The following is a 16,934-nucleotide window of genomic DNA, read 5'->3' as shown; positions in this document are numbered from 1 at the left end:
ATACAGTATTAATCTGTGATTGTCAGGTGACCTGTTCAGGGTGTATCCCGCCTCTTGTCCAAATTTGTCTGAGAAAGGATCAGACTCACCCATGACCCTTAGTGACCTACTTATGAACCTTAGCTTCAGATGTATACTGATGCAATGTTGTCGAATAAATACTCAGACAGAACACAGTTCCTTTAATTGTCTGATTACTATTATTTAACAGGGGGAAGGAAGGACCCCATGGTGAAATGAATTAAACATTTTCAGATTCAAATGGAAATGATGTGAATCTGTCATGTATGTACTCATTATATCATTATTATGTACTCGAAATTCACTTGCTATTTGAAGCAATGGAAGGGTAGAGGAAGCGGTTGCAGAGAAACACTGTCACCTTGTGGTCTTAATTCCAAACTGAAGTAAAAGTCATGTGTATTTGCTAAAATGTGTATATAATACACAATATACAGTATTTTGTTTTGCAAGTGAGAGTCTCGACCAGGGGTGTCAAACTCATTTTTGTTGCGGGGCACATTGTGGTTGTGGTTTCCCTTAATGACTTATATAGAAATGGATGGCTCCTGATATTACACACAGACATACACACAAGAGATTCTAGTAAAAAAGAAGTTCAACACATTTCTAATTTGATAGCGGGATTGCAAAAAAAATCCTTGCAACATCTCACTGTTATTAAAAGGAAGACAATTTACAGTTTTGATATTTTAAACACTGAGTTGTCACATGATTCACCTTTGCGGGCGGGCCGGTTCTGGTCCCTGGGCCTTAGGTTTGACACCTATGGTCTACTGAACCATCCTATGCTTACGATGCAATATGACAAAAAATGTTAACTTACCATAATGCGTTATGTTTGGATTGTTATTCATTGCCGTGTCTTCATCTCTGCTGAGCTTATGAGATGCTTTTCAAATTATTGTCGTACATATAAAGGTGAATTTCTTGTGGCATTGTTGAATAATTTGCATTTATACAAGACTCTTCAACATTCTGGAGACTAAAGCTTATTTTAGCTAAGACCAGGTGAGAGGTTTCGTTTTTAAGCACGGCATCATGTAATGTGAAGTGATGAATCAAATTTATGTCATCATGTAAAGTGAATTCATGTTGTGTACATCATCATATAAGGTGATGTGCCAAAGCACCCCCAAACACACATGAAAGGTCAACAATGCTTTGAATTCTTTGACCACAAAGCTGTGTCAGCATTTGTTGCATTTAGGGTGTGAGTGTGATGAATATAGACGTCAAGTATCCCCGACTTGAGATGCTACTAATCATATGAATACGCACAGACAAGAAAAACAACCTCAACCTTCAGTGAACATAATCGTAAGATACTAAAGCAATCATGGGGAATTATGTACTTGTATATATTCTTTTGTTAGAGAGGAGGGGCCTTCTTTTTTTGTTTTATTTTGAATGTTTTAATTGTAGAGCATTTTAATTGCAGAGCATTTTGAGTTGCATTTTTGTGTATGAAAAGTTTGATTTAATTTGACATGGTGAAGAGATCACCAATCCAGTCCTGGAGAGCAGCCATCCTGCATAATTTAAATGTTTCCCTCCTCCAACATACAAAATGATCACCAGCAAATGATTTGGATCATTTGAGTGTTGGAAAAGGGAAACATTTAAAAAAATGCAAGATAGGGGCTCTTGAGGACCGGAGTTGGTGACCTCTATTATAATGTGAGTCACTGATGGTACGCAAATAGTATTCAGGTGAATCTAACAAAATGGGGGTGTTTCGTGTTACAGAAAATGGAAATGTCAGGTTTCACATCCAAAGGTCTACCTCCAAATCCTGCTCAGCCTCCTGGATCAAGGTACAGCACCAACCATCAGCAGGTTGCCAGCCAGAGCAGGGGGTTCAATGGGTTCATTCCGATACAAAATTGTTACATGCAAGCGAGTTCAATGATGGCGACGACCAGAATGCAATTTGTACCAATGACTCATCAGAATGTGCAACCTCACCCCCAAAACACAGAGACACTTGCTCAGGTGTTTGATCAGGTAGGTTGAAACGTACATCTACTAATATATTTCGTCATGCACTGCCCGTTTTCTTTTTTCCACTTCCAGACAAACTTTGTACCAGAGGTGATGCTACCTAATGGCATGAACATGCGTCCTGTTGGATTATTGTAAGTAATAACAGGTGACACTATCTGTAAATTAAAAAATAATAATTTGGTTATTTTAGCAATGGGTTACGTTGTACAGGTTTTACTGAAGGCTTAAATTTCACGGTCCAACATGTAAAGTTGTTATTAGAGGAGAGAAAGGAACATAACATAACATGAACAATAAGTGATGAAAAAAACAGGAAAAAAAAACTGTGGAAAAATACAAATATAGGAAAAAGTTAGTGGATCTGTTGTGACATGTTGCCGAGTAACAGGCAAATCTTTGCACTCCATGTTAAAAGCAATAAACATAAAAAGCATTTGGAAATTAACATTAGGTATTTTACCATATTTAATTTGTTTGTTAACCATATTCAAAAGTGAAATAGGCAATATCTAAAAATAGTATGTGTTTCTGTTTACTATTCAGGAACGGAGAGCTGTTGTATAAAGTTACAGCTCCAAACTATGCTGCTCCTCTCCCACCCACCATTCCGAGGATTAAGTAAGATTTTTTTCTTTAAATATGGAATATAATATGAATGTAATATGGAAGTATAGAAATATACAGTATATGTAGGAATATAATATGGAAGTATTGAAATATACAGTTTAATATACGGCTTAAAAGAAGCAATAATCAATTATTGTCATTTCTTTTTCCACCAAATTTAGGAAGATAAACAAAAAAACGGATCAGACGTATGTCAAGAAGCCCCCAAATGCATTTATGTTGTTCATGAAGGAACATCGACAAGCAGTTAGGCACCATTCTCACCTAAGAAACAGTGCAGATATAAACAAGATCCTCGGAAGAATGGTAAGTGCAACAGCTCACATGAAGTTCATCATTGGCGATAAAGTGCAGTGGATACAAAAACACATATAAATATTATTTTTGGCCATAATTCCAAAAAGATGTGTTTGACGTCAATATAAAACTACGTATCACCAAAAGAAACTGCGGAAATTCATTTGGGATAATCAGAGGCATTTTAAATCATGTAGTTAGAAACTCATGCGCTATAAAATGTACATTTCTACGCTAATATTTTATTGTCTATACATAGTGGCATTTGCTACCTCAGGAAGAGAAAGCCAAATATTACGAGCTGGCTGACAAAGTGAAGCGACTTCACTCCCAGCAGCATCCAGACTGGTCCTGGAGGCACAACTATGTAAGTGGGACTTTTTGCTATTTCCTATAAATTAAATTGATTAATATTTCTTGTTTTTTGTTTTTTTTAGGGCAAAAAGGAGGAGGGTGATCATATGGAGGCAGATGCCAACAGTGTGCAGGGTAAGAAATGTGTGTTGAATTAATTATATATGAAAACAAAAGCGAATAAGCCATATTTTGGTATCTATAGCAGCCCTGGTGCCAGAAGTCGAGGAAGGAAGTGGACAAGCCGAGACAGATTTTGAGGACGACCCCGACTCCTTGTCGCTGAGTTCAACAACAGTTGAACTCTCCTTGGAAGAGCACATTTCCCAAATATATCTTAAACAACCATCCGGCTTGAATCAGATGATTAGCCACCCTCCGTCTCGATCGCCCAAGCATTCTTCGTCAAGGTTCCTTCCGGACTGTTGATATTTTTGGATGGACTTTAATTGTGCACATTGTTCCTTTAGCAAGCATAGGGAGGATTCCGATGCAATGGAAGACAACAGACTGACTGACTTGCAGCACGTAGAAAATCTGGCCTCTGAACTTTCTCCGATAATTTTTTAAAATATATATATGCACAGTTGAAAGTCTTCAATTGTTATACATGATTAAGAATCTTGCAGATGGAATGTGTTGTTTATTTTCGATCCTCTTTTAAACGCTGGGAGGGAAGACAGACTGTTCTGACATGTTGGCATTACATTAATGCACTTAAGTTCAGAAGTGTTTGGGCAATGACGGTGCTTCTAGACTTGAGCCTTTCAATGCCTAAACAATGTGATTTAAAAAAAGTAATCTTTCAGTTTTGAATTAGGAAGAAATATGGCATTTACCCCTGCAGATTGAATTGATTGTGTAAATTTGAAATAGGTTTGAATTTTTCAGGCAGTTTATGTTCAAACTCTTGGAGGCTTTTCTCATGTACTGCTAACAAATACAAGTAGAGAATCCACAAAAATGGAAGAATTGGCAACCTGCTATCTAACTTGAGCTGATTTTTGTAAATATGACTTCCTAATGGTGCAAGTTCAAATAATTAGTATTTTAAATTCTTCACGACCTACAAAATGTCTTAAAATTTGTGCGGAATAATATGGAGCAGTGTATTTTTAAGTTTTTTAATTCCTGAAAATAAATAAATCACTTTATATACTAATGGTTGATGGCTTGATAAATTTTGCTCAGTTTCATTTGCATGCACTATTTAGGAAAAAAAAAAGTTGCCTATTATTTCCGATTTCTGACCGCCTCCAGAAAAATGCCGATACCGTCTCAGCCCCGGACATGCAGAGGCAAAACACGGCTGAAGAACAACCCAACAAAGCGCCTGTCTGGCTCAACTGTGATTACTCTTCTTTGCATCTGAGGCCTGGATAAAGCAATGAAAAGCAATCCTCAACTGTTGACTTGGACAATCATTTATTAATTATACTCTGTGAGATGAATAGAATCTTCGGTTTCTGAGCAACCGGGAAAGCTGAACTACTAAGAACTCTCACCTAATGTTCAATGAACCCTTTCATATGATCAAAACACTGTACGATAAGTTTTTCTGTCTTAATTGCAAGTCTTCTTGGGATTGACCAGGTAAGAGGTCCTTGATGGTTCCTTCACTTCTCCTGCATCTGCAAAAATAAGCAAAACTCTCCGTATCCTGATTCTGGCCCCACAATTACAATAGATGTGACTGTAGTGACTCCTAGTGGTAAAATGGTTGAAGAACCAAATCTAAAGTACACAGAAACCATTTTGAAGAGTCACATGGCAGAGAAGAAGGGTTTGGTATCATCCACATCCACTCACCTTGATTTAAGTTAATTAGCATGTATTGGTGGTCCTTGGGATACAAATATTGACTGACTTTAAATGTGCTAGTGTTGGCTATTTTGATATGGCGTGTTAAAACTTACGTGCAAATTAAGTTTAAGTCATCAGCATAGAAATGAAACTCCTCTGCAGACCAAGGATCCTTTTTTTTAACAATCCAATCTTTTAGAAAGACTGAGTAATAAAGCAACAAGCTGTCAAGCCTTATTGCTGGAGGAGGCCCTCACTGTTTCAGGGAACTCCCAAAACTGAAGCACCATGTTCTGCATCGTGTAAATCATCATGCAAAGTTGATCATTCACATAATCATGTAAAGTGATGCGTCAAATTCATCATGGTGCAAGGTGATGCCCTAAAGCATCCCAAAAGTCACATAAAAGACCAAATCTGTTTTGATGTCTCTGACATCACAGCTGTGTCAGCGTGTGTAGAATGTACAGCGTGCTCTACAATGTGTGATACAGAGAGCATCCAAACGTTAAACAAGTCATATGAACAATACAAGTCCAGAAAAGTAAACGTCCATCACCATTGTGTCAATATATATAAGCAAGGTACGTATGTTACATTGGGAATGACCTGAGTAAGTACCTCAAGAAATTTTGCCAGCATTTTCTTATGTGGCCTGTCTCGGCGCTACGGATGAAAACTAGCTTTGTTGCTATAATCTGGCATGAATTTGTATTTATACTGATGTTCAACATTCCTATTCAAATAAATAAATGAATAAATCAAAATTGTTCTCAATAGAACAAATTGTTCAATTTGTCAGTTAGCTTACCCAATTCGCCGAGTATGTAATATTAACATTTGCTGACATAATAATAAATTGAATCATCTCAAACGAACTTCAGTCAACTATAATATAAATGATGATATTATTGTTTGTTATTGCCAACAGAAAATCATCTCCCTCTCAATATGTGTCACAAGAGCCAAATAATCCCTGGCATTGTCTTCAGGTGTTGGAATAAATTTTATAACTGCTGAAATATCACACAAGCACTGACCATGAATGATCTAAAGCTTTTAATTGTATATAACAAATTGGGTTGTCTTTTTTTTTTCTTTTTTACAGCGACAAGGACATGTCAGGTTTTACCACCAACCGTTTACCTCCAAACAACGCTCTACCATCTCGAACTACGACCCAAGTTTACAACACAAACCCTCGGCCAGTAGGCCCGAGCAGAGGTTTTAATAGCTTTATTCCTATCCAAAATAGTTATGTACCTCTACAGAACAGTTTTCTGCAGCCAAATCCATTAATGGCTCCGCCAAGCATGCATTTTGTGCCAATGAGCCCTCAGAATATTCAACCTCTTCCACAGAACATTGAGACTCGTCCACACATTCCTGGACAGGTACAATTACGCAGTTTTAAGAGACTTGGATGGAGGAAGGAAAATTATCCCACTTGCAGTTTTGTTATTGTTCCATTAAAACAGTTGCATTTCTCTCTGTATGTTTCTAGACGAATTTTGTACCAGAGGTTATGTTGCCTAATGGCATGAAAATGTGTCCTGTTGGATTACTGTAAGTAATGCAGATTTACATTCCCACGACTGAAATATTATAACTAAACATGTCTATTTTGTGAATTTGCGAAGGAATGGAGAGTTGTTGTACAAAGTCACAACTGCGAACTTTACTGCTCCTCCGCCACCCACCGTCACCAAGCCAAAGTAAGATCTTGCTATTACATTTGCTGTTTTACTGCTTGGTGCAAATATCTTTTCCCAAAAAGAATATTTTGTTTTAAATATTACAGTATTATCACGTTACCGAACCAACTTTGATATATGGCTCTTTAACCTACTGGGAGGGAAGAAATGTGGCCCCTTAGGATTTGTATTTTGAATACCCCTGCTCTAAAGTATAAAGCCCTTTTTTTTTTAACCCAGAACACCAGCTGTGTGTGTTACTTTATATTCCAGAATGAGAGGAAAACAATGGCCAGCTTTGTGTGTTACTTTACATTACAGAATGAATACATCTAAAAAAAACTATTAAAAGGTGTTTAGGTTATATATTTTTGGATCATTAACCATTATTTAGGTTTGTCCGTGAATAAAAACATGGAGCTTCTCTTGACGGGTGGCAGAATATTTCTTTGTTTTTTTTTTAGCTTTTTGTATTTGTGGAAGTAGAACATCCTGACTTTTTCTCATAATGACATCACAAACTGAAATTGGTATGTTCTATTTTAGGAAGAAACCAAAAAAAGTAGACGACCAGTATACAGAGCAAACATACGTCAAAAAGCCACTAAATGCCTTCATGTTGTTCTCAAAAGAACATCGGCAAGGAGTGAAGGACAGGTCTGCCTCAACCAATATTGCTGTTATAAATGAAACCTTAGGAAAGATGGTAAGTGTTACACAAATATGCTATGTTTTTGAAATAGTAATAAGATTTAGCATTTAAATCAGGGGTGGCCACACTTTTTGTTTGCCTTCGAAGCTACTTTTTAAATGACCACCTACGCAATTTGTTTATATATAAAATCGTTTCCTCACCCACTTTTAAGGTCAGGTGGTCTACCAGAATTTTCAGGCTCTGTTTTCTAAATATCAGTCACTTGCTTGTCTTTCCATGACTGTCCATCTTGCTCCTTCTTCTTTTTGGGCTTCTCTTGCCTGAGGCAATCACTAAGCAGATCATCCCTGGTGGCCATCATGTTGTGTCCTCCTGGATAGTGCCCGACTCTCACTAGTCTGCAGCCTGCCTCTTTCCGCTCCTCAGGATGCTGGACTTTGGGTGGAACCCTCCATGCATCGCAAGGAGCTTTCTTGTCTCTATATCAGTGGCCAGGGTACCATGCCGGCGGCATATCTGATTACTGGCAGGGTGCATATAGGAGGTGTTAATGGCCTGGATCTTATTCTTGCCGTTCAGCTAACCATTGCCTCACCCTCTTTAGTTATTTGGCTGTGGCTGCCTGGTCATGGTTGCTATTTTCTTGTTTAACTCCAAGGTACTGGTAGCTGCACATCTGTTATGCTGCCCGCAGATAGTTCAGTCCCTTCGCTTGGGAATATTAGGCACCCCTGATTTAAATGGACTTAAAATGTACTCATTTGTGTGTATGACCGTCGAGTTAATAAATGTCATTCTCAGATGTATGGGTTATGCTGGAATTGTGTGTTAATTGTAAAATGTGTTCAACACCAGTGGCATTTGCTACCAGAGGAGGAAAAAGCCAAGTTCTATGAGCTGGCTGAAAAAGAGAAGCAACTGCACTCTCAACAGCATCCAGACTGGTCCTGTCGTCACAACTACGTGGGTTTGACTCATTTGCATACATCAACATTGTTTATAGATTTACATGTGTTTTTCTCCCCAACGATAGGGCAAGAAAAGGTACAATAAAAGAATTCGAGACTTAACCACTGGCAGTGTGCAGGGTAAGGCAATATTTATTATGTAATTAAATGTGACTGAATCTGCCAAGAGAATATACAAAAGGAATTTATGCTAAAGGTTGACATTAAATTGATGGGATAAGAAATGTGTCAAAATGTCAATGTGCATTTATTGAAGGTGTAACCAAAACATTTGATGTACTTTTACTGTCATAGTGAACCTTTTCTGTTTTCTATTTAATGTTTCCCCTGAATATTTAATACCTGCAGCAACATCGACGTCTGAGCTTCAGGAAGAACCAGGAGCGGTAGACAGTGAGGATGAAGACAGCCCTGCTTCCTTGTCAGTGGATTCAACAACTTCTTCGGAACAAAAAACTCCACCGTAAATGCAAGATTGTTGCAGCAAGTACCTCACTCACATTTTTTTTTTTATTCTTGTAAAGTATTTCTGCTGTTTAATCATAGATCGTTGATGTATAGTGATAACTTGTCAGCCATAAATTGTAGAAACCAAAGTTTTATTTTTGTATGAAAAAAGGCTTGCTACAATAGTATTCATTTATATATTGACAAATCACATTAAATGATTTATTCACAAAGTTTCCAGACTAATTCACATTCATGACACTCAACAATTTTGCATATCATTCACTGGATTAACTATATTTACAAACGGATATGAGTATTAAACTAGGAAGAAATTAGATTTTGTGCATTGATCCATTGCGCAACCTCATCCATATCAAAAGGAATCCACACACACAAAAAAAAAGCTAAAACACAAAACCACAAATCTGTTTGGTGGGCACAGGAACAAAGAACAGATGAGTCCCTGAGCCACCGAGTACTTCAAAACGATTTATCTATTTGTAAAATCATGCACGACGAAAGAAGCTGAGTGTGTGCCCTACTTTTTCAAACATCGTGTCGCAGACACGAGTTCCGATTTTTCACTGCATTTGCACAAAGTGCAAAGCAAAGTCATTGGTTGTGTTTTGAGTTGCAAAGGCCTTTTTCATCTTCAGAGTTAGTGACACTGACAAAACAGAGTATGGCGACAATTGCAACAACATCAGCTAATATTTTCCCAAGACACCCTTCATTCACATGGTGACATTACAAAAAGCGACAACTGACACACAACACCATGATGTGGGGCAACTGTTGCATACCAATGACGATATTATCCGTCCGATTTTCTTTTTTTTTGCGATTGGTCAAAACAAAAATCTGGGTAGGCTTGCAGACACAAATTGCTGCATCGACCAATCAGCTGGAAGTTTTTGTACCTGTATGTCGCACCGTTCCCGCGCAGATCACAGTAGAGCAGTACGAGAACTCTTTGAGTGAGTCACTATCAATCCAGAGCACAAAGAAAAAGAACAGAGGGAAATGAAAGCTCACTGAACCACCTAAAGGACAAAAGACAAAAGCACAAGTGAGAAACAGAACAGCAACAACAAACAAATCAGACAGAACATGATGTACTACAATGTGTGGACTCCTCAAAATTACATTTTGGACTGCAACCATTATTTCTGAGCTTAATGTACCACATGCTCAGGTGATCACGCTATGCTGTCTTCACAAGTAAAAATGTCTGCTACTCTTCCTGCTCATCTTGCATTTCAGTCTCTTGGTTGCTTGCATAGTCAAAACTGATCGTCCAGACAACCTGTTGAGACAGAACCAAATCAATCAAGTCTGACTCATTTCACCTAAGGTGAAAGATAAGCAGGCTTTAATGCTTTAGCTTTTGTACATTCCCACCAAAGACTCTCCGAGATATTTTAATTGAGTCACAGAATTATTTTCAATCGTGGGAAAAACAACAATCTGTCTCTCTTAGCATCGAAATGACAGCAATGCCTGAGATTTAATACCAAATGGATCCAACCATCCCCATTTTACCAGTTGCAGGAACCTTTTGACCCCAGCCAACAACAAAAAATATTTGAAAGTGGCACATCATACTTATGTAAAGAATTGTAGCATCATGTGCATGATGTCTCAAAGTACACACGAAAGGCCATCACTGCTTTGAAGTCTTTGACGGCATTTTGAGTTTGACAGTGTTGGATATCAGTGGCTATTCCAGGGACAGTCTCTGCAATACAACAGCAGATGGATTTGGAGGCAAAAAAGGCAAGCTCATCTGACAGTTGAAAGAACGTACCAAACGTTTACTGGGAACTACTTGAGTAAGTACTGTTAACATTCATAAGCCATTATACATTGAATTGAAAATTCCCATCCATGTATTAAATGGATGACATGAATACTTTAACTCATTATCAGTCATTATACTTTGAAATGTGTCAAATGTGACAGATGTTTATCAATGCAGTTTCAATGTCTCATTTAAAAGTCTTGAGTTTCGTCATCTCCAAATAGTTCCCTCATTACTGAATTCCTGTAATAGTCTTAATGTTGGCAATTATCTGAAACAATAAAGCGACACTAAAACAAACCACCAAATGTTATAAATGTCTGTGATTACCCAACGGTTTCAAATAACAAGAAGAATCCTTTTGAATGGAACATTTGGGGGAGAGGTCGTGTGTGAAGGCAAAGTGGTTAAGATTAGCTTTGCTTTCACCCAAAAATTGTCTGATCATCAAAAGCATATCTCTATATCAAAGTAAAATAAAATGTTGCTTTTAATGCTATATTTATACATCAGCCAGTTTCATTTTTACAGTCTCATCTGAGGTGTAGGTTTTAAGTTAGTGTTTGTATTTCAGAGCTCATACACAAACTATAATTTGATATTTTTGCTGTGAAAGTTGATCTGACATAATAATTATGATCAAAGGATATAAAATATATGCCCTTATCGCAAATTTGGGAACATTTCAATAGAAGAAATCATTTTAAAAAGCAGAAAACACTACAGAGTTGCAATGTTTGCATTACGACTTACCTGCCTTAGATGTCGACTATTTCCAGTTTACAATGTAGCTCAACTGTGATGGCTTTTTTTAATTTTAGCTTGTTTATTCATTGCAGTGTCACAGTATTGGAACAATTGAATCTAAATGATTTGATTCTATTTGAAAATACTTTGACGTTAGAGATCTGTTCGTTTTACGGCAAGTGATACAAACAGTGGGCAATATGGATTATTTTTGGGAGGACAGTAGTATAGTAGGGCCAAACTGTCTACAATAAAGACCTTATGATAGATGTGAAAGAATGAGATGTGCCAGCAATGTCTGTGATGGTGCTAAAGAAGCCTTTTTGAATGACATCCAAGCCGCTCTTAGTGACACAACAAATGGTACATGTTGCGATTTGATTGCACCGAGACGTCCGTGTAAATTATTGTCAGTCAACAAATTATACATAAACATCAGTTTCATTCATCCATGCATGACATGTCAGAAGTGAAAATTGTAGAGGATTGTCACGATCCAATCGCAACTTCACGTGAATGTCAAAGGAGCTTTTAACAAAAGAGTGCATATTTTGATTTCACAGGGATATGGAAATGCCTGGTTTCACGTCAAAATGTCTTCCTCAAAATGCTGCTCAACCGTCACGACCTGATGGGCCAAGGTACAACACCAACCCTCAGGCAGTAAGCAGCCAGCGCAGGGACTATAATGGCTTTGTTCCTATACAAAACAGTTATATGCAGCCAACTCCGGTGATGGCTGCTCCCAGCATGCACTTTGTACCAATGACTCACCAGAATCTCCAGCCGCTTCCCCAGACTATTGAGACACTTTCCCATATACATGGCCAGGTAAGCGAACAAGACGTTGATTGGTGGAGAACACAATGAATCAATCAATGAATCAGTCAATCAATCAATCTTTTTAGGATATGCGCTTAATGCACAAGGCAGACTCAACGTGCATCAAATGGCCAAAAGCAATTCAAATCTATGACATAATTGTAAAGACCTTTTCAAATACAAAACAGAAAGAAGGCAATCACATACTCATCTCCGTACATGTCCAGGACATACGTGAGCATAAATCACACGTACATATGATTGACTCAAAACCAGGAAAGTTTTTAAGTTTGTGAAAGTGGTCACGGATGTTGTCAGGCTGTTTGAAAGAAATGCCATGGGTATTGGCGGAGAACGCTACCTCCATTGCCTAATGTTTCTAAGAAAGAAGAATAGCCTCAATAAATGATTAGACAGCAATTGTCACTTGATTGAAATGTTCTTTGTGGAGCATTGAAATGTTCTTGCATAATTGATGAGAATGTCGGATTTAGCATGTGAAGCTTTATAAAGCCAAGAGGAGATTAGGAAATCAATTCCTGTTTTGACAGGTAACCAGTGCAGTGATTAGAGAACGTGTGGTGCGTTTGCAATTTCTTTACGACAGTGAGAATACCTGTAGTTGCATTTTGCATATCCGAGCGGACTTCGGGCAGTAGGCGGGGGACACCCAACTGGTTGCCAGCCAATCGCAGGGCACAACCATTCTGCTCTCACATTCACAGCTACGAGCAATTGGCCCACCATGCATGTTTTTGGAATGTGAGAAGAAACCAGAGTACCCGGAGTAAAACCATGCAGGCACGGGGAGAACGTGCAAACTCCACACAGGAAGGCCAGTGAGCAAAATTGTTAGAATATCTGAAATCAAAATGTCCATCCATCCATTATCTGCGCAGGCACGGGGAGAACATGCAAACTGGTAGGCCTACCAGTAGTTGGTGTTGACAAAGCAGGCTTCATCAAAAGTTGTTGCAAAATGAGCAACTTCTGTCCTTTGGGAATGTCGCTGTTACAAATGCTGAGCTGGGCTGCTATGATATCACGGCGATTTCTGCTTTCTGGGTTTAATTGACTCTATTTACAGTTCAGATTTCTTCTCGGTGCCTCCTTATCCTTCTCGTGTACGTCACTACGGGGTGCCGCCGCAGTTGAATTAAACGCTGATTCAGAACAAGTTGCTGATTAAATTGTATTCCTAAACGTTACATGAAGCACTGTTGTCTTCAATTTAATTCTTTACACTCTTCACACTGTTTGCCTTGAGCCTTTCTCTGGGGTTCAATTTATGTATTGTTTAGATTTCATTTTTTGGTGTTCCATACAACATTTTTATTTCATGAATAAATCATAAAATAAACATATAAAATACTGTAGTTATGTTGTTATTATTAATAATGTATCACACTTGTTGACATAAAGACACGGATCATGTTAATGATTCGTCTCACGACCAGCGGTGACTTAAAAAAGGAAGGAAAACCTTCCTAGCTATGCGACACTTGTGGGAATCTCTGTAAGTTTAAAATTCCAAATGATAACTTAATTATATAATGTTCCTAGGAAATTATAATATACTTTAACTATTGAGCTATTATTAGAAAAGGGCTGAGAGCTAATCATACAGTCCTGATTGCTGCTTTACAATGCAGCTTGTTTGGTTGTAGTCATGAACATTTTGTTCAAATGAACAAATCTTTTTAAGTAAATGCACGTCATTAACTTATTCATTCCTTTGTGTGGTCAGTTGAGCTCAGCCTCAGCATGCTGTCCAGGTGCTGAACTTTTTGCTTTTTGTGTCCTACTGGTGAATCTCCATAGACTGACTCAGAGAGTTGACACCGAAGTGAATATGACTCGTGATTCATTCACCTTGAGTCATTCCGACGTTGACTACTCGTGGGGGATACTCTTCAACAACAGACACATATACGCTCCATCCTCATCGTCTTAACAAACTACACATAATGAGAAGAAAAGAGACAATTGTTAACTTGTGTGGGCAACACACAACCAAGGGAGTCTGTCAAGGCATGTGAGTGATTCATGACACGTTCAATGAATGAACTGCAGATTAGGGTTCAGTTCCCGTCAACGGCAGAACTGTTGCTTAGGACGTGATTCATGTTCACTGAAAATAGCGCCGTGTCACTGGCTCGTGCACGCAGGGCAGACGACTTGTTTGAGGTTCAATAACTGTACAGCTAAAAGTAATGTTGTCTTGCTAACATCCAAGAAGCAAGTAGGACTAGTGTTCTGCGTGAAGGAATTTGAGTTCCACTTATAAGCAGTGTTACTTTAATTAGTGCAGAAGGGGGACATGCTGAATTTACATTCGACATTGTGACAATTATACACTATAATAAGTTTGGGGTCACCCAGATAATTAAGTGTATTCCATGAAAAGTAACATAATTGCATAAAGGGTTTTCTAATCATGCATTAGCCTTCTAACACAATTAACAAAAACATTGGACTATTAGAACACTGGAGGGATGGTTGATGGAAATTGACCTTTTTACACTTATGTAGACGTTTGCAGCTTGAAGAGTCATTTACCACATTAACAATACATAGTGTATTCCTGATTAATATTAACCCCATTGAACATATAGCGATTTTATTTTAAAGATAGACATTTCTAAGTGACCCCAAAATTACGAACGGTAGTTTACATTTTGACAATACATATTTGGAAAACATATTTTATAAGGACTTAATTGACTTTTTTTACATTCATGTCTTATCTGTTGCACCTTCAGACCAATTTTGTACCAGAGGTGCTGCTCCCTAATGGGATGAATATGCGTCCTGTCGGATTACTGTAAGTACCGAGCAGTATTGAAATGGCCCGCTAGACAAACGTTTAATTAATCTCTGTGGCTATGTCTTTGTTTAGGAATGGTGAGCTTTTATACAAAGTTACAGCTCCTCCTAACATTGCTGCTCCCCTTCCTGCCAACATTCCCAAGATAAAGTAAGAGCATTTTACAAACAATAGTAGGAAATAAAAAAGCTATTTTTATAAATGAATCTCAATGCATTTTTTGTACCATGAGTTAGTTTAACAAATCAACATTTACAAGCCCGTAGAGTGAAACCTGCATCTTTCTATTGTTGCAAAATCACCACTTATTTTATAGACGTAAACAATTAAGCTTTTTTTTTTTTTTTTTTAAATAGCAACATGACGCATTTTTTAAAATGCAATTCTAAATAAGTTTGACATACCGGCTGAACAAATTTTTTACGCTTACTTAATATTCTACGTTCCATGTGGAAACTTGGTAAGCCTCAGTGCACATCTGAAAAATCGAAAAATACATGACCCACCCAAAAGAGGTCCACTTATTGAGAATTTTGTGTTTGTCTAAAATCATAAGTATTCTTCATGTCAGATGACTGACACTCCAATTCTATATTTCAGGAAGAAAACTAAAAAAGCGGAGGACCAAGTTACAGAGCAAACATATGTTAAGAAGCCTCTAAATGCCTTCATGTTGTTCTCGAAGGAACATAGACAAGCAGTCAAGGCCAAGTCGGCCTCAACGAATATAGCTGTTATAAACGAGACTTTAGGAAAGATGGTAAGTGCGAACAAATGCTTACATTTGTTCTGATTGTTGATCTCAGCATGCGTGGAAAGTATCCCTGTTTGACATTTCTTTCTGTGCTTCACTCTAAATGTATCATTTATTTAACTGCAGTGGCATTTGCTTCCCGATAAAGAGAAGGCCAAGTACTATGGGCAAGCTGAGGAAGAGAGAAGACTTCACGCTCAACAGCATCCGGACTGGTCCTGTCGCCACAACTATGTAAGTGTGACTCTAGGGTGGAATGAAACATTGACCCCGCTTATGATATGATATATAATCATTTGCTTTTTTGCAGGGAAAAAAGAGATACAATAAAAGAATCAGGGACTAAGATGCTGGCTCCTGAAGTGGAGAAAAACAAAAAACGTGGACCGTGTTGAACTGGCCTCGTTACGGACGTCATCAAGCACACGCGCGTCTGTCACAGCCAATCCGGAAAATGTACAAATATTGATCATTTGCAACCATACATAGACCATTATTGTATCCATCAGAATAGGTGACAAATGTTTTGTGTTGTAATGCAATGAGTAAAACGCAATGAATAGCTTCATAAAGAAGATGACTTTAGGGCCATGTTTGTATTTATTAACCATGATTACGTGAGACTGAGCTACTTGTGCAGGAAGTAGCTCATCAATTTATAGGAACTATTTATTAACTGGCGAATAACCGGGAATTTAGGTAGGATTTTTGCTTTCCTCTGTTACTGGAAACGAAGGTAAATAAAGCTGGAAACGAAGGTAAATAAAGCTGATCGACTGTCCTATTGATTTCTTGTCTCGGACGTCTCGGAGATCACAGAGCTGATGCAACAGGAGCATCAGCTAGATTGATGGGGATGAGTTTAATACGTGTGTGTGCTTGCTTGCGCGTGTGCTGATACATTTCACTTACACATGTTAGATAAGCAATGCTACATTTTTAATATATGCTTCCTTTATTGCAGTGATTCACTACTGGTTTGTCTGAAGCAAATTTTGGGTAAGGCGTTGATTTTGGGTGGGTTGCAGACAGGTAATGAAAAAAAATAATTGGGTAGGTGGTTGATAGGAATATCCTCGAGCTCTTTTTTCCCCATTCAATTAAAAA

The 16,934-nt window shown here is 38.0% G+C and overlaps 1 protein-coding gene across 1 annotated transcript; it reads left to right on the top strand.

The window, feature by feature from the left end:
• The first annotated feature begins 10,514 nt into the window (after nucleotides 1–10,514).
• On the top strand, nucleotides 10,515–16,512 carry LOC119132538 (transcription factor 7-like). The gene is made up of 7 exons (XM_037267901.1): nucleotides 10,515–10,708; nucleotides 11,988–12,255; nucleotides 15,009–15,070; nucleotides 15,146–15,223; nucleotides 15,674–15,833; nucleotides 15,954–16,061; nucleotides 16,138–16,512. Exons 2-7 carry the CDS (start codon nucleotides 11,992–11,994, stop codon nucleotides 16,171–16,173), a joined length of 708 nt encoding a protein of 235 aa, XP_037123796.1. The 5' UTR covers nucleotides 10,515–10,708; nucleotides 11,988–11,991; the 3' UTR covers nucleotides 16,174–16,512.
• The last annotated feature ends 422 nt before the right edge of the window (nucleotides 16,513–16,934 follow it).

This window comes from Syngnathus acus, chromosome 13 (assembly GCF_901709675.1).
Source record: "Syngnathus acus chromosome 13, fSynAcu1.2, whole genome shotgun sequence".
NCBI lineage: Eukaryota > Metazoa > Chordata > Actinopteri > Syngnathiformes > Syngnathidae > Syngnathus > Syngnathus acus.
The sequence above is the reverse complement of the archived record's forward strand: the minus strand, read 5'-3'. Positions and strand labels throughout refer to the sequence as shown.